This window comes from Biomphalaria glabrata, chromosome 1 (genome assembly GCF_947242115.1).
Source record: "Biomphalaria glabrata chromosome 1, xgBioGlab47.1, whole genome shotgun sequence".
NCBI classification, from domain to species: Eukaryota; Metazoa; Mollusca; class Gastropoda; family Planorbidae; genus Biomphalaria; species Biomphalaria glabrata.
Window position 1 is genome coordinate 51,314,836 of NC_074711.1, and position 22,683 is coordinate 51,337,518.

The 22,683-nt window shown below is 36.5% G+C and overlaps 1 protein-coding gene across 4 annotated transcripts in view; it reads left to right on the forward strand.

Moving 5' to 3' along the window:
• The window catches only part of LOC106068580 (gonadotropin-releasing hormone receptor-like), a 290,469-nt gene that overhangs the window by 106,551 nt on the left and 161,235 nt on the right, over positions 1-22,683 (forward strand). For all 4 annotated transcript variants that reach the window (XM_056042538.1, XM_056042527.1, XM_056042546.1 and 1 more), the window contains exon 5: positions 10,909-11,016. In XM_056042538.1, coding sequence (XP_055898513.1) covers positions 10,909-11,016 — 108 coding nt within the window. The remainder of the gene's footprint in view (positions 1-10,908; positions 11,017-22,683) is intronic.

Here is a 22,683-nt window from a genome sequence, read left to right on the forward strand (position 1 = left end):
AGTGTGAGTAACAGTCTGGTTCATTTTGAGTGATAGTCTGGTTCATTTTGTGTGACAGTCTGGCTCAGTGTAACAGTCTGGCTCAGTGTGAGTAACAGTCTTGCTCAGTGTAACAGTCTGGCTCAGTGTAACAGTCTGGCTCAGTGTAACAGTCTGGCTCAGTGTAACAGTCTGGCTCAGTGTAACAGTCTTGCTCAGTGTAACAGTCTGGCTCAGTGTAACAGTCTGGTTCATTTTAAGTGATAGTCTGGTTCATTTTGTGTGACAGTCTGGCTTAGTGTAACAGTCTGGCTCAGTGTAACAGTCTGGTTCATTTTGAGTAATAGTCTGGTTCATTTTGTGTGACAGTCTGGCTCAGTGTAACAGTCTGGCTCAGTGTGAGTAACAGTCTTGCTCAGTGTAACATTCTGGCTCAGTGTAACAGTCTGGCTCAGTGTAACAGTCTTGCTCAGTGTAACAGTCTGGCTCAGTGTAACAGTCTTGCTCAGTGTAACAGTCTTGCTCAGTGTAACAGTCTTGCTCAGTGTAACAGTCTGGCTCAGTGTAACAGTCTGGCTCAGTGTAACAGTCTTGCTCAGTGTAACAGTCTTGCTCAGTGTAACAGTCTTGCTCAGTGTAAAAGTCTGGCTCAGTGTGAGTAACAGTCTGGTTCATTTTGTGTGACAGTCTGGCTCAGTGTAACAGTCTGGCTCAGTGTGAGTAACAGTCTGGCTAAGTGTAATAGTCTGGGTCAGTGTGAGTAACAGTCTGGCTCAGTGTAACAGTCTGGCTCAGTGTGAGTAACAGTCTGGCTCAGTGTAACAGTCTGGCTCAGTGTGAGTAACAGTCTGGCTCAGTGTAACAGTCCGGCTTAGTGTAACAGTCTGGCTTAGTGTGAGTGACAGTCTGGTTCATTTTGAGTGACAGTCTGGTTCATTTTGTGTGATAGTCTGGCTCAATGTAACAGTCTGGCTCAGTGTGAGTAACAGTCTGGCTCAGTGTAACAGTCTGGCTCAGTGTAACAGTCTGGCTTAGTGTGAGTGACAGTCTGGTTCATTTTGAGATACAGTCTGGTTTATTTTGAGTGACAGTCAGTTAGATCTAAGACTCTAAGTCTATACTAAGTCTAGATCTAGATCTATAATCTTGATATAGAATCTACTATATCCAGACTAGAACTCGTATATAGATCTATGTAGATCTGGCCTCTATTTATTGTAATTTAGATTCAGATTGTTGTCAAGTGTATAGCCTAATGAGGATGTGTGAAACTGCGCGGTTAAAAAGTAGTTTTTTTTTGTTTGTTGTTTAAACTTACAATTGAAACGAAGTATTAAAATTGTTTTTAAAAACAACATTCGAATCAGTATTCTATTCCATGAGTTAGTTAATAAATGGAAAATCTTTTTTATATTGATCCATTGATACTTTTTCAATCGTGACCTTAGTTGAAATTTTGTTTGTACCAATGCGCGAATCTATGAATGAAGCTTGATTTATTAATAAAGAAGCTTGTGAACTTTTTAATAAGACCTACTTCCCCTGAGGTTTTTCATTGAAAAGTGGTTTGATTTTTTGAAAAATCTATTTGCATATATAATTTTTTAAATATTAGATGGTTCACTTTCGGAAAAGAAAAAAGTAGTCGTTGCATCAGAACTTTGAATGATATAAAATATCATGATGTCCGATTTTCATTTTCTCTTCTAGTTTCTGAGATCTAAACGAGACGGACGGACAGACGGACAGACAGGCCACACAAATTTAACAGCGTCTTTTCCACTTTCGGGGGCCGCTTAAAAACAATCAGTTAATTGACATTAGGTAATAAATTATTTTGTTTGATATTTCGAACAAGGGAAAGAAATTATTTTATTGAAGTGATGGTATAAGCAGAATTAGTAGCCATTATAGGTTGCCGCTTTAAATTGAAACAAACAATATATAACTATTCAACCTTCTCTAGTCATAAGCACCTCACTAGCAGAGTGGTTAGTATGCTGGCCCGAGGAAGCTTGAGACATGAGTTCAAATTCAGGTCGTTCCTTTTTTTTTTAAATGCCTTTAAAAACCTATTACGGTATCATTTTCTTTCTAACTTATGGGAGATTTTAATTCACGTTGAGAAATCCTGAAATACTTTTAAATAGCAAGCGTTTTGGTGTATCGTGTGTAGAGAATACTCGAAACATTGTAAGTACGAGAGTCATCAAACAAAACCGAATCGATATTTTTTATTTTGTTTTTCTCGAGAACACCAAATATCTGTGAACACCAAATATCTGTGAACACCAAATATCTGTGAACACAAAATATCTGTGAACACAAAATATCTGTAAAGACCAAATATCTGTGAAGACCAAATATCTGTGAACACCAAATATCTGTGAACACCAAATATCTGTGAACACAAAATATCTGTGAACACCAAATATCTGTGAACACCAAATATCTGTGAACACAAAATATCTGTGAACACCAAATATCTGTGAACATCAAATATCTGTGAACACCAAATATCTGTGAAGACCAAATATCTGTGAACACCAAATATCTGTGAACACAAAATATCTGTGAACACCAAATATCTGTGAACACCAAATATCTGTGAACACCAAATATCTGTGAACACCAAATATCTGTGAACACCAAATATCTGTGAACACCAAATATCTGTGAAGACCAAATATCTGTGAACACCAAATATCTGTGAACACCAAATATCTGTGAAGACCAAATATCTGTGAACACCAAATATCTGTAAAGACCAAATATCTGTGAACACCAAATATCTGTAAAGACCAAATATCTGTGAAGACCAAATATCTGTGAACACCAAATATCTGTGGAGACCAAATATCTGTGAAGAACAAATATCTGTGAAGACCAAATATCTGTGAACACCAAATATCTGTGAAGACCAAATATCTGTGAACACCAAATATCTGTGAACACCAAATATCTGTGAAGACCAAATATCTGTGAACACCAAATATCTGTGAACACCAAATATCTGTGAAGACCAAATATCTGTGAAGACCAAATATCTGTGAACACCAAATATCTGTAAAGACCAAATATCTGTGAACACCAAATATCTGTAAAGACCAAATATCTGTGAAGACCAAATATCTGTGAACACCAAATATCTGTGGAGACCAAATATCTGTGAACACCAAATATCTGTGAACACCAAATATCTGTGAAGACCAAATATCTGTGAAGACCAAATATCTGTGAACACCAAATATCTGTAAAGACCAAATATCTGTGAACACCAAATATCTGTAAAGACCAAATATCTGTGAACACCAAATATCTGTGAACACCAAATATCTGTGAACACCAAATATCTGTGAACACCAAATATCTGTGAACACCAAATATCTGTGAAGACCAAATATCTGTGAACACCAAATATCTGTAAAGACCAAATATCTGTGAACACCAAATATCTGTGAACACCAAATATCTGTGAAGACCAAATATCTGTGAACACCAAATATCTGTAAAGACCAAATATCTGTGAACACCAAATATCTGTAAAGACCAAATATCTGTGAACACCAAATATCTGTGAACACCAAATATCTGTGAAGACCAAATATCTGTGAACACCAAATATCTGTGAACACCAAATATCTGTGAACACCAAATATCTGTGAACACCAAATATCTGTGAACACCAAATATCTGCGAACACCAAATATCTGTGAACACCAAATATCTGTGAAGACTAAATATCTGTGAACACCAAATATCTGTGAACACCAAATATCTGTAAAGACCAAATATCTGTGAACACCAAATATCTGTGAACACCAAATATCTGTGAAGACCAAATATCTGTGAAAACCAAATATCTGTGAAGACCAAATATCTGTGCAGACCAAATATCTGTGAAGACCAAATATCTTATCTGTGAACACCAAATATCTGTGAACACCAAATATCTGTGAAGACCAAATATCTGTGAACACCAAATATCTGTGAACACCAAATATCTGTGAAGACCAAATATCTGTGAAGAACAAATATCTGTGAAGACCAAATATCTGTGAACACCAAATATCTGTGAAGACCAAATATCTGTGAACACCAAATATCTGTGAACACCAAATATCTGTGAAGACCAAATATCTGTGAACACCAAATATCTGTGAATACCAAATATCTGTGAACACCAAATATCTGTGAACACCAAATATCTGTGGAGACCAAATATCTGTGAAGACCAAATATCTGTGAACACCAAATATCTGTGAAAACCAAATATCTGTTAAGACTAAATATCTGTGAAGACCAAATATCTGTGAAGACTAAATATCTGTGAAGAACAAATATCTGTGAAGACCAAATATCTGTGAACACCAAATATCTGTGAAGACCAAATATCTGTGAAGACCAAATATCTGTGAAGACCAAATATCTGTGCAGACCAAATATCTGTGAAGACCAAATATCTTATCTGTGAACACCAAATATCTGTGAAGACCAAATATCTGTGAACACCAAATATCTGTGAACACCAAATATCTGTGAACACCAAATATCTGTGAACACCAAATATCTGTGAAGACCAAATATCTGTGAACACCAAATATCTGTGGAGACCAAATATCTGTGAAGAACAAATATCTGTGAACACCAAATATCTGTGGAGACCGAATATCTGTGAACACCAAATATCTGTGGAGACCAAATCAAAGTCTGTGCGTGAATGTGTGTTTGAGATATTGTTTTGTTTACTACAGTGAGTGGGGGTGGAGCCAAATAGCAACCTACTGAATATTCAATATTTGGTTATTTGAATTGAAAAGCTGCAGTGACGTCAGAGATTGTGTGTAAGACTAACTTCCTTGTTGTCTGGGTTGAGTGGGAAAGTGATACTAGAATTTAGGGCCAAAATTATGTGTGCGCGCGTGAGTGGGGTAAGGTGGCGTTATTAAGAGGGGTGCCCCAGTTCAAGTCAAGATGGTTGCCTGGTCGTGCGGTATGCGCTCTGGACTGTCGTTTGGTCGTCTCAATGGTCCCGGGTTCATAGTCCGCTCGTCTAGAGAATAAGGGTATCCCCCGTCTAGAGGTTAAGGTCATCACTCGTCTAGAGGTTAAGGTCATCACCCGTCTAGAGAATAAGGTCATCACTCGTCTAACGGTTAGTTTGTATTAGTGATGTCTGGAGATACATCAATGTCACCAATGTCTATTTCTTTTATCCATCTTATTGAGCGTCATGTCAGCATTTAAAATTCTCATTTGAATGACAGTGACAAAACAAAATCTATATTTAATAACTTGAAGTTAGAAACGCCAGACACCTGTTTATTGATCACATTTTCAGAATCTTTTTTTTTAGGTCAGGTGTGGGGTGTGGGCGGAGAAGGGGGGAGTTACATTGTCATTGGAGGACATTTGGAGGACATTTGCACGTTTTTGAACACGTTGCATGATGTCCCGAGGCTGACTTTGATCCATCAATATTCTGTAATCCAATGGTTTTCTTTGTAAAGTGTAATCTATTATTACAAACACTTCAAAGACGCTCTAGGAGAGTTCGATTAGATCTAGTTCAGGGGATCTGCTCTTGGTCGGGCAATAAGCTTGTCATTACTTGGCGTTATTCTCCTCAGATGTGGATCCAAATGAAATCTGTTCGCTCTAATCTCTCAAAGTTTTTTTTTTGTCCATTATCTTAGAGAACCAGATCGGGGAAAGAAAGAGAAAGAAAAGAAAAAAATAGATAGAGGAAAAGATATAAAGAAAGATAAGTCGAATATAAACATGATAGAGATATTGTAGAGGTTGCTAGTTAGATAGATAGATAGATCGATAGATAGATAGATAGATAGATAGATAGATAGATAGATAGATAGATAGATAGGTAGATAGATAGATAGATAGATAGATAGATAGATAGATAGATAGATAGGTAGATAGATAGATAGATAGATAGATAGATAGATAGATAGATAGATAGATAGATAGATAGATAGATAGATAGATAGATAGATAGATAGATAGATAGATGGATAGATAAGATAGATAGAGAGAGAGAGAGAGAGAGGGAGAGAGAGAAAGATCTAATGGTAAAAAAAAACAGTACAGTAGCTCTAATCCATTAGACTTGATTAGACCATATTGTCTAATGGTCTACAAGTTAAAGGAATCATTTGGAATATAAAATCTTGTCAATTTGGAATTAAAAAACCAATGTAACAATGTTTATTTTCAAGTAACAAAGTTGAAAAAAAAATTAAAATATTGTCTTTACTTTTCTAAATTATTGTAACGTCGGGTACTAGGACTTGCTACTTAATTTGTTATGGTAAAAATCATAATCATTGTTGTGACCATTTGTACCAGTTATTGTTCATTATCTCTGATGCCATTGCTAACACTTCCCAGTGTGTACACCTTTATTCACCATATGTCCAGTTCTGCTCATAGAGAAGGGTGAGGTGTAATTGTAATGCCCATTGATGACCTTCACCTATCGACTACTCATTGTGCTCAGGCCAACTGTCATCGAAGCACTAGTGATAGGTGCATTCAAGGGAGAGAATTCAAAACTAAATTGCATTGATATGAAGTAAAACATAAAATCGTACGCCAATCAGTTCCTCTTTAGATGGTCACGTGCTGGAGAGACGTTGTGCTTGGTTGCTAGGGTAAACAGTTGTTTATAATGTGTATATAGATATTGGAAATATATTCCGACTTCCTTTAAAACCAAACATAGGACTAGTAAGATCAAAGTGTTTAGATAAAAGCATGGATCAGTATGACCTGAAAGATAGGAGTACACAAGCAACCTTTTTCAAAATGTTTATGTAGTCAAATCTTTTGTTGTATCGAACTAGTTTTGGTTATTGATGGAATTGGTCGTCATGGTAACATTTTTTATTTACACTTCCTGTTTGGATAGGTTAAAAAGTGGGATTCGAAACAAGTATTTGGACGTTCAAGTGTAGACTTTTTAAAACTATAAATAGAAAAGTCAATTTGTAAATCCTATTTCTGTTTGTCCAAGCAAGAACTCTCTGCTGTCTTGAACTCAGTAGGTACAGGTTCAATTAGGTCTGAGGACGTTTCTAGTCATGTGAATCTTAAGATAGCCTAGAGTGACCCAATGATGACCCAATGAACTGATGAAACTTTCTGAGTTAACGACTCTAATCACTTGTTGTAAGATGAGGTACATTGTTTTACAAGAATGAATTGTTTAAGTATTTCTAGGTTTTTATATTTTCCACTTAAATTTAATTTGGCGTAAGACTATTATTACACTTTGTTTTGAAGAAAAAGAAAATCTCATAATTGTTTTATTTCTCCTTCTCTCTCTCTTTCTCTTTGTATTCTTGTATCTACTGTAGTGTGGCATTTTACGTCTCGAGAGACAATCTTTTCCCTTTACAACTTCTTGTGTGACTAAAGAGGCCAATTCTTGATACACAGCTGCGATCGCAGGTTGGGCATTTGTGATCACCAGGCGCCGTTGCATTATCACCCTTCTTTCTGCTTCTGTTGTGTAAGGCATTGTGCAATCCAAGACCCTTCTTTCTGCTGCTGTTGTGTAAGACATTGTGCAATCCAAGACCCTTCCTTTATGTTTTCTCTCCATGTGGATCTATCCAGTGCCACTTTTCCCAGCTGCCAGTGTCGATTTTGAAGAGCTTTGTGTCGCGTTTGCATACATCCGTATACCGTAAAAGTGGGCGACAAGCGGCTCTCCTGTCTTCTGTTAGATCGCCATACAGAATGTCTTGTGGAAGTCGACCTACTGGCATTCTACGAACGTGGCCAAGCTAGCCAAGGTGTCTGCTGCTAACACAGCTCTTCACAGCACTTCCTCATTGGTTATCTTATCTTGCCACCTTATTTTAAAGATCCGCCTTAGGCATCGGAGGTGGAAGACATTCATCTTTTTTTCCCTGTCATGAGTAGGCTGACCATGTTTCACTTCCATATAGCAAAGTGCTCATCACACTGGTCCGGTAGACTAAGGCTTTAGTACTGCTAGTCAGCAATAAGTTGTCCCACACTCTTTACTGCAACCGTGACATGGTGCCCATTGCTTTGGCTATCCTATTGTTAATGTCTCTATCCAGTAGAACATTGTTTGATATGATGGAGCCGAGATAGCAAAAATGGTCAACAATTTCTAGTGGTTGGTCATTAATGGTATCTACTGAGGCTTGAAGAATTGTTGGCTGAACAAGAAGAAATATTATTTCAAAAATATTTTTGCTTGTGTTAAAGAAAAAAAAAAGATTCACAAAAATTTTAATCATTTTTAAAAATTAACTTCTGTAGAAATGTTATATTTATTTAAACATGGATGCCAATCTATAAATAGCAAGTTTTTGGAGCATCCCGTTTACGCAGTACGGAAGTATTATTAAGAGAAATAATTTGATAAGACTGTATACGATTTTTTTTGCACTTTTCAGCATTGTAGAATAAACAAGGTTACAAAAGACAGTTTGTGTGGAAACACAAACTCAAAATCGGCCCCCGAAGTAAAATGTTTTACATAATTCGGATAATCCTTCAGAGTTGAAGATAGTTTACTTCCTAGTCCAAACCTCCCGCAGGACGACGGGGGATGGGAGTAGGCAGGGTTTGAACCTTCGATCGTCGATAAATCCAAACGACAGTCCAGCGCGCAAACCGCACGACCAGTGGTCCACCCAGGTAGGCTTCAATATTTTCAGAAAGAAAATCCGAATGAAATTATATCAAAGACAAATGAGAGATAAGAATGGAGAAAGAAGGTTAACAGATCTTGTGTAGTGCCCCAACCGTCCCGCAGATCAAAGGATACGTGAAAGTGAATGTAAAGTTAGATGTGAACCTGGCCTAACTAGTTTGTGGTCTATAGGGCAGATGATGTAAAGTTCATCTGTTTTTGTGGCCTACGGTTAACGAGGGTGTCATGTAGCCAGCACAACGACCAACCGCCTTTGCTTTTCCCCAACTAATGTCAGGTACCCATTAGAGCTGGGTAGACTCAGAAGTTGAAAATCCCAGTCTTCACCAGGATTCGAACCCGGGACCCTCGGTTCGAACTAAATAAGTTAATTGTTTTGAAAAGGCTCAATCTCATATTCGAATCCTCAAATAAAAAAAAAAAAAAAAATTTGTCTGCTATATAGAAAAAATGTTTACGAAAATGATGTTTATAAGATTACTATTCGTCTTAAATTAGGTCTAACATATAATGCATACTAATTAGCTTTTTCTTATAAAAAACTGCTTGCATAATTAATTTTAAAAATTAGAATTTTCGCTTTCAGGAAAAAAAAAAAGTAGCCGTTGCATCAGAACTTTGAATGGTCTAAAATATTGTGAAGTCGGATTTTCAATATCTCTTCTAGTTTACGAGATCTAAACGGGACGGACGGACAGACGGACAGACATTTCGCACAAAACTAATAGCGTCTTTTCCCCTTTCGGGGGCCGCTAAAAATCTGAGCTTTTTCATTCATAGCACAAACCTTTTTTTTTGGCTATTTGGGAATAGTGATATTTCAATATAGCGTCCTTCACATTTTTTTAAAATTCTGTTTTAAACTGTCTACTAATCTTCCTCTTGAATTTTATTACACTTCTTTCTTTAGGTTTAAACTGTCTACTAATCTTCCTCTTGTATTTTATTACACTTCTTTCTTTAGGTTCCATTATATCGCCATTGCGTTTCATCGTATCGCTTCTTTTTCTTTCTTACTGAATTCACTTACTTAATGAACATAAACGAATGTAGAAATGAAAGTGGAAACAAAGAGCAGATTAATGTGATTAACTTTTACAGTGAAAATCTCAAATAAATATGACGTGATTTCTTATCATGTCCTAGTTTAAAAACGAACCAAATCTAGGTGCTTTGAAGATAGCAAAGAAATATGACGCAAAATATAATTCTTTAAAAAATGATTATTTAAAGGAAAGCTCTCCATATTTACATGCGTATATCTCAATATTGTAATATTTATTTCCCTTTTAGGATACCTAACACAATCAATTAATTATTGCTAATTAATGGTAATTTTTTTATTGATTCATATTTTGTTAGAGACAATAAATAATTATACAAAGTTTCAACTTGAACCGAGAATTGGAAGTGGGAAAAATAATGTGTTTCGAATTAGTACCAGAAGTACTGAGTTCATAAAATATTGAATGTGAATACTTAGGCCTACGTGTGTGTAGGTCAACATCTGTCTATGTGTCTGTGTGTTTAGTGTAAAAAAAAAGGGGGGGGCACTAATTTGACCAAAAAAAAATCTAATCGTTTCCCTGAAGACTTTAGTCCAAACGGAACATTTTCTTAAAACCATTTCGCTGTGTCTACTGATTGGAGGTTTAAACGTTTGACCTAGTACCAGATGACTGGTGAACTAATGTCTGACTATGTGTGTATGGCAGTAGTAGTGTGTGTGTGTGTGTGTGTGCTTGGAGGTAGCGTGAGTGTTTGTTGAACCCAAAGATTGAATGTCTTTAACTAGAAACAAATTCCTGGCTCAAATCTCTCACTGGACTGTTGTTTTCATTAGAATCAGGCCTCTGGGACTTGCACTGGACAGACTGTAGCAACAAATGAAAGGAAGTCTATAAGTAAAGAAATCAAGTTCACTTGAAAATCTGTTCTATTTAGTTTGTACTTCTCAAGAAAGCACCGTTAGAAAAATGGCAAGAAACACTTTGTCTAGAGAAACAGCTTCAAAATGTGATTCTAGTGCGACAAAGTGCACACTTATGATTTGTTTGTGTACTGGCATCACTTGTCACTACGTCATGCACACCGGATACACCAAACACAATTGCTATTTATGGATTTGCCTTCATACATGAAAATCTCTAATAATCAATTTGCCAATGAAAAATTTTTTTTTGCAAAGACATTATTTCATTTCCTTTTTCTGTTTTCAGTGCTAGACGGCATCCAATTACCATCTGGGAAGTCTTGGGTGACGCGTTGGGTGAATTATAAATATTACTTCTGTATGGCCATGTGCAGCAGTCCATTGTCAGGAAAATGTAAGTTGAAGTCTGTGTGTGTGTCTGACAGACAGACAGACATATATGGATAGATAGATAGCTAGATAGGTAGTTAGGTAGACAGACAGACAGATAGATAGATAGATAGATAGATATTAGTACTCTTTAGCTTGACCCTATCTGGTCTATTTACTTTTATAGATATTGATTATGGGTGTGTGGGGGGGGGACTGGGAGAAAGTTTCTATTCATCTTTGTAGTGGCTAAACAAACACAACGTATCTGGAGGCAGATTTCAAATTAAAAATATACCACTCTATGTAGTAAGATTTGAACATGAGCCTATCCTTTCGGCCGCCAAGCTGTTTAGGTCGCTGAGTACGAACTGTTTATTGAATGTATTCTAACGTTGTTGTCTCAAGGTGTATGACAATACCAAAGAAACAACAAGCCCAAAGAAGCTAATACAGATGTTTGACATTGTTTGTCTCATAGCATCAACCTATTTAAAAATAAGAATATAGAATATTTAAAACAAAAACATGAAGAAACAAGATCCAAATTCTTGTGTACAGTGTAAATAGCTTTTCGGACGTCAATCATGGCTTAAGATGCAATCTGACTACCATCAGAAATGGGTGAGTGGGGGGGTGGAGAGCGTGAAACTCGATGTTCCCTGCGAGACTCTAACCAAATATTGTCTGACATTTCCTTTTACAATCATGTTTTACCTCGTAGAGGTTGAGCCCTTTTGGGGCAACGGGGAGCGGGGTCGTAGGGGAGGAGCTTGGAAAAAACACTTGTGAGTCTATGTCAGTGTCTATGTGTCTATGTCAGTGTCTATGTCTCTATGTCAGTGTCTATGTCTCTATGTCTGTCAAAAGGCTTTTGTTGGAAGGAGGGAACTGGGGAACTGGTCGAGCGAGTGAGGGGGAGTCTAAAAAACAAAAGTTCACATCTCCTCCGTGGATACAAGAATGAATGGCCAGACCATTTCTATCTTCTAGACCAGTGATTCTCAACACTTTAACTGTGATGACCTCCTAGACATAGACATTTACGTTTGTGTCCCTCTTAGCAAGCTGTGGGACTGAACGGAACAACAGAGTCCGAGGCGGAGGCGCTGGCCAAAACTCAAATTGGAATCCCATTGAAGGTACAGAACGCGGACGTTGGTGTCAGTACGTCCTCCTTACGTGACGCAAGAAGCTTTGTCAAGGGCCTGTTTTTGTCATGCAAAAGTCGTCAATAGTCGAGAGAAATTCGACCGTTCTTTCTGTGAGGAAGATTAGTAGAATCGCGTTAACAGGGATGTATTGAATTTTTAAAAAAAGTTTTAATTCAATATTTTTGCAGATTTTCTCTCCAATGCTGTATATATTCAAAAGGTAGATTTTGTGAAGCATTGGTAATGTCATTAGCATTCAAATATGTTTTTATAACTACAGTGAGAATACAGCAGTTTTTTATTTATTTTTCTTAAGAATAAATTGAAAGCTTTCGCGCTTCTTGTTAGCACTCTCACCCCCTAAGGGTGGGGGCGGGTCCCTCATAGTTTGAGAAACGCTGCTCTAGACAAAGAAAGTCAAGATTTCTGATGGGGACAGCAGTTTTTGGAGAGACTTTGCGTTTACAACTTTTATATAAGTACATGATGGTAAACCAAAGTTGGCAGCTGAACCTCTGAAGGCTGGGAGCATTTAATTTGTTTGAATTATGTATAGGACTCAATAGCTGGTTGGTTAAATCCATGATAACTAATAGCATTTGTCTTATTAATGTAGCCATGTGGTGGATAGGTATGCCTCAGCTGATTGCTAAAGCCATAAGTGTTGCTAGAGTGAAATATACATCTAAGAACATATTTTTATGGACGTCGCGGATTATGTTAGTGTTATGTTTTCTTACTGTTGCGTTCGGTGTACTATTGATTGAAACAGGAGCCCAAAGAGCTCGAGTTAACAACATTCGAAACGCATAACCAATAACATAACTAGAACACAAATAAAAATGTATAACTAGAACACAACTAGAAGCTAAAACGGTGACAGAATATAACTAGGACATAACCAACAACATAACTAGCAACATTACCAACAACATTAGCAACATTAACAACAACATAGCTACAGCATAGAACGGGAAAATAACGAAGATAAAACCAAACTCTTTGATTGGTCGCTTAAATATTTCTTTTCACTTAGGAAATGATTACAAAATTTTATTTGACCTTATTGACGCTTTGCAGTTCTAATGTTCTGCCGTTCTGTAAAGACTCTGAGATGTCCTAATGTCCTTCCTTCTGTAGCATAGTCCCATTCCCCTAGTCCACGATCCATTAACTATGCGCACTATAGGCTAATGCTGCTAGAGCCATTGTCACAATGACCTCCTTACATCTGACACATCAGCTTAATGCCACTGAGCTCACCAGTCTGAAAGTCTGTCTAGATTATTCCCCCTCAATGAATGATTTGTTCAGTTCATACCCAAACCTTTCAGAATTCACGATGAAATAATACAAACATTTTTATTTGGTAATTGGAAATAAAACAAACTCAAAAATATTTTTAAAATAAACATAAGAAATACTTTCTTTAAAAAAGCAAAACTTATAAGAATTATAATTAAATCAATTAGTTTGGATCAGTCATGTAATTAAATTTATAATAGATCTAGACTAGCATGCCAATAATAAATCTGTGTAATAAGAGATTTTTTTCCAATTGAAGATTGTATTGTATTGTGAAGGTTACAGTGATCGCTTTTTGTATTGTATTGTGAAGGTTACAGTGATCGCTTTTTGTATTGTATTGTGAAGGTTACAGTGATCGCTTTTTGTATTGTATTGTAAAGGTTACAGTGATCGCTTTTTAAAAGCATTTGGTTAAAAAGAAGTATGACTTAAATTCAAACTCGAGGGTTCAAGCCTCCACGAGGCCTAACCACTGCATGAGCAAATTGCTTATGAACATAGAAGGTTTCATAGTTATCTCTTGTTAGTTTCAAACTGTTTAGTGACGGCCTTATTCTCTACACAAATGATAAAGGGAACTTAATCAAATTATATCGAGACATCTTTCAGGCACAATTTATTTCCCTTGCTCGATACCAAACAAAAAAAATAATTACCAATAATTAGTTAACTAATATGGTTAATTTTTTATTTATTCTTATTTAGTCATGTACAAGAAATAGTTGTGCGAAATTTCAGCTTGATCCGACATTGGGTGTAAATGAAGTAACGTGTGCACAAACTATACCAGACAGACAAACAGACAAACAGACAGAGTTGATAAGAGCTTTTTAAAAATTGAATAAGTGAACTGGTTTACGTTTCTTTGAAGGCATTAGTCTCTAGTAAGTCTCTAGTAAGTCTCTAGTAAGTCTCTAGTAAGTCTATAGTAAGTCTCTAGTAAGTCTATAGTAAGTCTCTAGTAAGTCTATAGTAAGTCTGTAGTAAGTCTCTAGTAAGTCTCTAGTAAGTCTCTAGTAAGTCTCTAGTAAGTCTATACCCAATAGCAGTAGGGTGCATGTGAAGCAGCTCAAGGGAATTCGATACTGGCAGACTATAAATAACTTTAGGATACAGGGATACGGGATTTGTTTTCGTTGTATCCTAAGTGTTTCAGTGATTGAGGAGGATGTAGTACATATCTCCCACTTCTGCTCAAAGACACTAAAACAAATGTGTGGGCGCTCCTCTATTTAGTGTTTTTTTTTTTTCAAATAAATCTGACAGTTTTACAATACATAAAACACTGAACCATAATCTTCAAATACAAAAACAAAATCTAATAAAATACTCAGAAAGACAAAAAGATAAAGGCACATTCCTCGTTCCATATGCCAGGACAAATTTGTACAAATACTCCTTCTTCCTTAGTGCTATTAGAGCATGGAATGGGTTGCTTGAGCTAGGCTGGAAAACTTGGCAGAATTTAGGTCATTGGTTAATATGCATGATTATATGCATGACGCGTAGGACGTAATTATCTTCTTTTTTTTTGAAGCAGCGTCTGTATTATATAAGATAAGATAAGATACCTCTATTCTAGTCACTTCTTCATGGAAGGTAGACGCTGATCTCGAATACTGTTCTAACGATTTTCCTAGAATTTTAACAGTTGATGTACATTGCTGAAAAAAACAATTACTAGCTCGTTGGCCGCATGGGAAATATCTAGTTTGACCGTTATAATTTTTCAAATTAAAAAATAAATACATGTTAATTTGGCTAGAGACTTACAAATCTATCTCGGTGTTATGCCAATATGGCGCATAGTCAGGCGAGACCAAACGTTATAGAAGGCCTGAACACTGACTGCAACGTCACAACCTGTAGGCAGTTTAGACCAACAGCTCGTTGCCACGTCATTGGTGTGTACGACGTTGCAGGTCAGTGTTGAGGCCTTCTGTAAAGACTGGTCTCTAGTCAGCCGTAGGCGATGACAGAAGAGTTAACGTTGCTTCTATTTTATTGAAGCTTATCAGTGTTGTTTACATTTTTACGTAAATCTAAAAATTACATCTATATTCTAGATCTATAAGTACATCTTAGGAGCTCTAAATCAGAAATTTAGGTCTAGTGTTAGACCTAGATGTCAATGTAGCATAGCATGGGTTATTTAATATTAAAAAATACATTTTTAAAATGTGTGTCTTGTTTAACTTATTTTCCCTTCGTGAACGCTTGAATAAAATGTGTTTAAGTATACTATTGGCCCCTACACTATTTGGCATCTTCTTCTCAGTCGTACTATCCAGTGCTTTTAAATCCCTGGAAGACGGAATATACATCCATAGCAGATCCGATGGAAGGCTCTTTAACCTGGCACGTCTTAAAGCCAAAACGAAAAGGCGTCGTATCTTGATAAGGGAGCTGCTGTTTGCCGATGACGCGGCACTCGTATCTCACTCACAAGGAGGTCTACAGAAGCTAGTGAACGCCTTAGCAGCTGCTTGTCAAGAATTTAGCCTTACTATAAGTCTCTCCAAGACCGAAATCCTGGCACAAGACGTCGCAGAAATACCTATAATACAAATTGGGAACCACACCCTTTCAGTGGTGCAGGAATTTACCTACTTGGGTTCAACAATTGTCAGTAACCTAGACTTAGACATCGAGCTGACAAAAAGGATAGGAAAAGCTACCACAGCATTGGCAAAACTCTCCAAGCGCGTCTGGGAAAATGGTAAATTGACCACAGCGACCAAAATCCTAGTCTACAACGCCTGTGTTGTGAGCACTCTCCTTCATGGCAGTGAAAGCTGGTCAACATACATGTACCAAGAGCACAGATTGAATAGTTTCCACTTGCGCTGCCTGAGACGCATAATGGGCATCTCTTGGAGGGACCATGTCTCCAATCAGGAAGTTTTGAGATTGGCCAATATGAACAGCATGTATGCTCTCCTGACACAAAGAAGATTACGCTGGCTCGGACATGTCACCCGCATGCCAGATGGTAGAATCCCGAAAGATATCTTATATGCTGAGCTTGTGGAAGGAGTCAGACCCAAGGGCCGCCCAAGACTAACATATAGAGATGTCTGCAAGCGAGACATGAGAGCCTCAGGCATCAGTGAAAGTATGTGGGAAAACATAGCCAAAGACCGGAGTGCATGGAGACAGACTGTGCGTGCTGGGACAACCCTTGCTGAGAACAAAAGAATTGAAGCGGCTTTAATCAAGAGGGGAAAAAAGAAAGCTGCCCTGTCTGCTAGCCCTAAATCAGAGGCATACACATGTACGAATTGTGGTAAAGTCTGCCGTTCTAGAATTGGCTTGATTAGCCACACCAGATTCTGCCCCGTCTCAAGATTAAGCCAAAACCAGTGACTCACTTGGGCGCATCCATTGCCTTTCGAGACAAAAGGAGCCATATATAGACATCTAATTCTCGAACTGGACTTAAAGACCATTTCCTGTAATAACTGTATAAACATATATTTAAATATTTACAAAATAACTAAACAGAGACTGTGTTTTCAAACAAACTCACAGGCAGCCCTTATGGATTCATTGTTTACTTAGCAAGATAAAAGGCAGGTTTCGATATTTTAAGCAAGACGAACGTTGAACATGAAATTAAATGACAAGAGGCTTTCATTTTTTTTTTATTTCGACAACTGAATGTGACATTAGTGAACTAGAATAGTTGGGATTATAAATATAATAAACTAACAAAAAGTTTTAGGAAACATTACAATTGTGGACATCAGGGAATATAAAGTACAAACTATCCATAGTGGCAATCCTCTATACAAAATATACATTTAAAGTAGGATTGCCTATAATCACTCACGTGTTCAATTCCAATGCACCAGGTCCCGCTACTCGCCTATCTAAATAAATTATTGTATCATTGAGTCATGGTCAACATTTGTTAGCTGGTAAAATTTTATTAATCTTACTTTTGTGTTTTCTGGTGTATATAAAAATGTTTTTAAGTTTTTTTTCTCTGGGAAGGGGAAGACGAGGAGTCAGGATTGTAATTCCTGCCTCTACCAGAACGGCCCGTGTACCACGGAACTCTTCAAAAACAACAACTTGTGGTCCGTGTCGGCTTTGTCTTATATCTACACTCTCACTGACTGCCTCATTCCTTTCATTCTCTACACTCTCACTGACTGCCTCATTCCTTTCATTCTCTACACTCTCACTGACTGCCTCATTCCTTTCATTCTCTACATTTTCCTGTCACATTTCACTCGCTACATACAAATATACATAGACGTATTCAGGTCACAGTTTTCTATCGGAAAACCAAGCTAAATTCTAAAGTGTTTTAAAAAGAAAGAGTACCCTATATAAAGGAAAGAACTGCACATTTAAAGCCATATACCTAATTATTTTAAGATTTTTTTCCTTTTTCTATATCAAACAAAATGATTTAATTACCATTAATTGACTAATTGGTGAATTTGTTTTATAATAGTTCATGTTTTGTTAGCAACAATGAATAATTGTGCAAAGTTTCAACTTGATCCGAGAATGGGAAGTGGGAAAAATAACCTGTAAAACAATTAGTACCAGACAGACAGACACACGGAGTGAGTTGAAAAAAGCTTTGTAAAAAAGGAAACAATTGTGTCTGTATATAGTGTCTACACTCTCTACTTTACAAGCCTTAAAGTCGCTCGACTTGTAGACACTCCAGGGCTGAAGACTAAACAGCAAATTAGCAATGATATATTTAACACTAAATCTAAATTTTAAATACAGAAATATAAATTAATGAAGTCTCAGAAAGATATACAGATAAAAACACATTTCTTATTCCCATAAGTTGAGGATAACTCAACTAAGAAATATTTTATTTGAAGTTCCATTTGAAAGTGATTGCTTGAATCAGCCAGAAAAACCAGTGATTTAATAGAGATGACATTTCTAACATGAGACCCTTGATAATCGTAGGACGTAAGCGTTATTTAATGGAACGTCTGTAACTGACAGAATTATAAGATCGTGGACGTAATATCTGAGGACCAGAAGGTCAATGTCTTGCACCAACACCAACCAATCAATACTAGAAATCAAAATGGAAGCGTCTTGCAGAACTAAGCTTGACCCTAGCCCGAAACCAGACATAATTGACGGTCAGATTCTAATGTGTGGCTCTTGTTTTGGCTTGTCTCTTATAGAGCTAATTACAACGTCTCAGGGATTACATAATGTTTACATTGACTCTGATACATTGTTTAGTTTCAACTAGATTCTCTTTCGAACTGAAAATGAAAAGGTCAAGCGACCAACTCAGACTGATCAAAATGAAATGGTCAAGGGACCAAGTCAGACTGACTAAATTGAAAAGGTCAAGGGACCAAGTCAGATTGACCAAGTCACACTGACCAAAATATTACAAAAATTAACTGGAATTACAATTTTCACTATTTCGCTACAAATAGACTGAAAAGTTGATACACTTGTATGTTTGAATGTTGCTAGGTTTGTATATACTTGACTATTTATATAGTCAAGTTTCTCCATCTGTTTCTTTGGCCGGCACAAAGACCAACTGCCTTTACTTTCTCCAACTGTTTCTTTGGCCGGCACAAAGACCAACTGTCTTTACTTTCTCCAACTGTTTCTTTGGCCGGCACAAAGACCAACTGTCTTTACTTTCTCCAACTGTTTCTTTGGCCGGCACAAAGACCAACTGTCTTTACTTTCTCCAACTAATGTCAGGTACCCATTAGAGTTGGGTCCTAAAAATGTATAATCCAAAAGCCTTGAACCGGGGACCTCGACGGTTAACGAGGATACTCTGGGGCCAGCACCACGACTAAGGGCCTTTACTTTCCCCAACAAAGGTCACTAGTCCTTAAAATCCCAAAATTCCTAGATTTCACTAAGATTGGAACCTAGGATGCTTGTTTTGAAAGCCAAGCACTTTACCACTCAGCCACTAGGCCCGTATATTTATATATGTTTAAACGTTTGCGAAGATATATAAAGTAAGACATTTTTATAATCAGCAAAATTATTATAAGATAAAACGCCAAACATTTAATATCGCCGCCCTTACCTATGAAGAAGTTATTTAGATCTATATACAAACTATATACAAGATGCAGAGGTTATACTATATCTAAATTGAAACTAGTTTATGTCAAGGAGTGACTCTTAAAACATACAAACGTAACCTTGTGCAATGTCTAATGTTTTATGTTATACTATTCGACCCGCGGCGTAGCATACGCCGTTATTTTGCAGGGCCGTCTTTAGGCCAATGCAACCTTTGCGACCGCAGTGGGCCCCGCACTTTCAAAGGACCTTCGCTAATTCTAGGTGTAAATTATTAAATAAAAGCATTTTATAACTTATAACAGAATTCCGCAGCCTCCTGATTTACCAGGAGCTCCTTGAAATCTCCTGAAATTGCAAAATATACGAAAAAGTCATAGAAATTTCCGGAAATTATTAAAATTATTGTAAAACTAAAAAAAAAAAAAAATTCCTGAAATATATAAACAAAAAATTGCATATTTTTGGAGTGTCATTCAAAATGGAAAACGCCAATGCTACGCGATATGAAAAATAAACGGTATTATGCACTACCCGTAATTGTGGAATCTGGGGAAAGAAGCTTCTCGCGCCTCAAACTAATGAAGAATTACTTGAGGTCAACAATTCTCGAAGATAGATTGAAACTTTGGTAATTCTTGCTATTGAGCGAGATCTATGTATGAAACAGAATTTTTATGATATCCTGTATGACTTCGCTACACGCAAGGCTCGTAAAGTAATTCTGTAGGAGGTAAAGAATGAATAAAATGCAAAGACGAATTTTATTTTCTGATAAAAATTCTTAATTTTCACTTATTATCCGTATCCCTATCCAAGCTTGGCCCCGCCAAATCCGTTTCGCATTGAGCTCCACAACGATTGAGTCCGGCCCTGCTATTTAGTGAAGGGTGAGTAGATTACTTGTTCCCCCCCCCCTCCCTCTTTTTTCGCTGCTAAAACTGCGTCGGGTAGAAATAAAAAAAGAGTGATCTTTCCATGACTTCTTGGTTACAACCGCTAAGTTCGGCCCTGCTATTTTGTGACGGGCGAATACTACTTGTTTTCCTCCACTTTTTTTTTTTTTCGTAGGGTAACTCTAGTCCGTCCGACTTGCAGAAATAAAAGAGTAATCTTTCCTTTACTTAGTGTCCAAACTCTTGAGCCATGAAGAGAATTATATATAAATAGATAGATTATACACAACATGTTGTGCATAGAGTTATTTGTAATTTATCAGTTTATTGTATAGTGACATAAATAGAGTAGCTACTGTATGTAGTCACATGAATAAGGTTATAGCTGAGACTAGTGGTGACATGAATATAGTTGTAGCTAAGGTGGATAGTAACAGGAATAAATTTATAGCTAAAGTGAGTGGTGGCATGAATATAGTTATAGCTAAAGTAGATAGTGACATGAATATAGTTATAGCTAAAGAAGATAGTGACATGAATATAGTTATAGCTAAGTAGATAGTGACATGAATATAGTTATAGCTAAAGTAGATAGTGACATGAATATAGTTATAGCTAAGGTAAATAGTGACATGAATATAGTTATAGCTAAAGAAGATAGTGACATGAATATAGTTATAGCTGAAGTAGATAGTGACATGAATATAGTTATAGCTAAAGAAGATAGTGACATGAATATAGTTATAGCTAACGTAGATAGTGACATGAATATAGTTATAGCTGGGGTAGATAGTGACATGAATATAGTTATAGCTGGGGTAGATAGTGACATGAATATAGTTATAGCTGGGGTAGATAGTGACATGAATATAGTTATAGCTGGGGTAGATAGTGACATGAATATAGTTATAGCTGGGGTAGATAGTGACATGAATATAGTTATAGCTAACGTAGATAGTGACATGAATATAGTTATAGCTGGGGTAGATAGTGACATGAATATAGTTATAGCTAAAGTGGATAGTGACATGAATATAGTTATAGCTGAAGTAGATAGTGACATGAATATAGTTATAGCTTAAGTAGATAGTAACATGAATATAGTTATAGCTGGGGTAGATAGTGACATGAATATAGTTATAGCTGAAGTAGATAGTGACATGAATATAGTTATAGCTGAAGTAGATAGTGACATGAATATAGTTATAGCTGGGGTAGATAGTGACATGAATATAGTTATAGCTGGGGTAGATAGTGACATGAATATAGTTATAGCTGGGGTAGATAGTGACATGAATATAGTTATAGCTAAAGTAGATAGTGACATGAATATAGTTATAGCTGGGGTAGATAGTGACATGAATATAGTTATAGCTAAAGTAGATAGTGACATGAATATAGTTATAGCTGGGGTAGATAGTGACATGAATATAGTTATAGCTGGGGTAGATAGTGACATGAATATAGTTATAGCTAAAGTAGATAGTGACATGAATATAGTTATAGCTAAAGTAGATAGTGACATGAATATAGTTATAGCTAAAGAAGATAGTGACATGAATATAGTTATAGCTGGGGTAGATAGTGACATGAATATAGTTATAGCTGGGGTAGATAGTGACATGAATATAGTTATAGCTAAAGTAGATAGTGACATGAATATAGTTATAGCTAAAGAAGATAGTGACATGAATATAGTTATAGCTGGGGTAGATAGTGACATGAATATAGTTATAGCTGGGGTAGATAGTGACATGAATATAGTTATAGCTGGGGTAGATAGTGACATGAATATAGTTATAGCTGGGGTAGATAGTGACATGAATATAGTTATAGCTGGGGTAGATAGTGACATGAATATAGTTATAGCTGGGGTAGATAGTGACATGAATATAGTTATAGCTGAAGTAGATAGTGACATGAATATAGTTATAGCTAAAGTAGATAGTGACATGAATATAGTTATAGCTAAAGTAGATAGTGACATGAATATAGTTATAGCTGGGGTAGATAGTGACATGAATATAGTTATAGCTGAAGTAGATAGTGACATGAATATAGTTATAGCTAAAGTAGATAGTGACATGAATATAGTTATAGCTGGGGTAGATAGTGACATGAATATAGTTATAGCTAAAGTAGATAGTGACATGAATATAGTTATAGCTGGGGTAGATAGTGACATGAATATAGTTATAGCTGGGGTAGATAGTGACATGAATATAGTTATAGCTAAGTAGATAGTGACATGAATATAGTTATAGCTAAAGTAGATAGTGA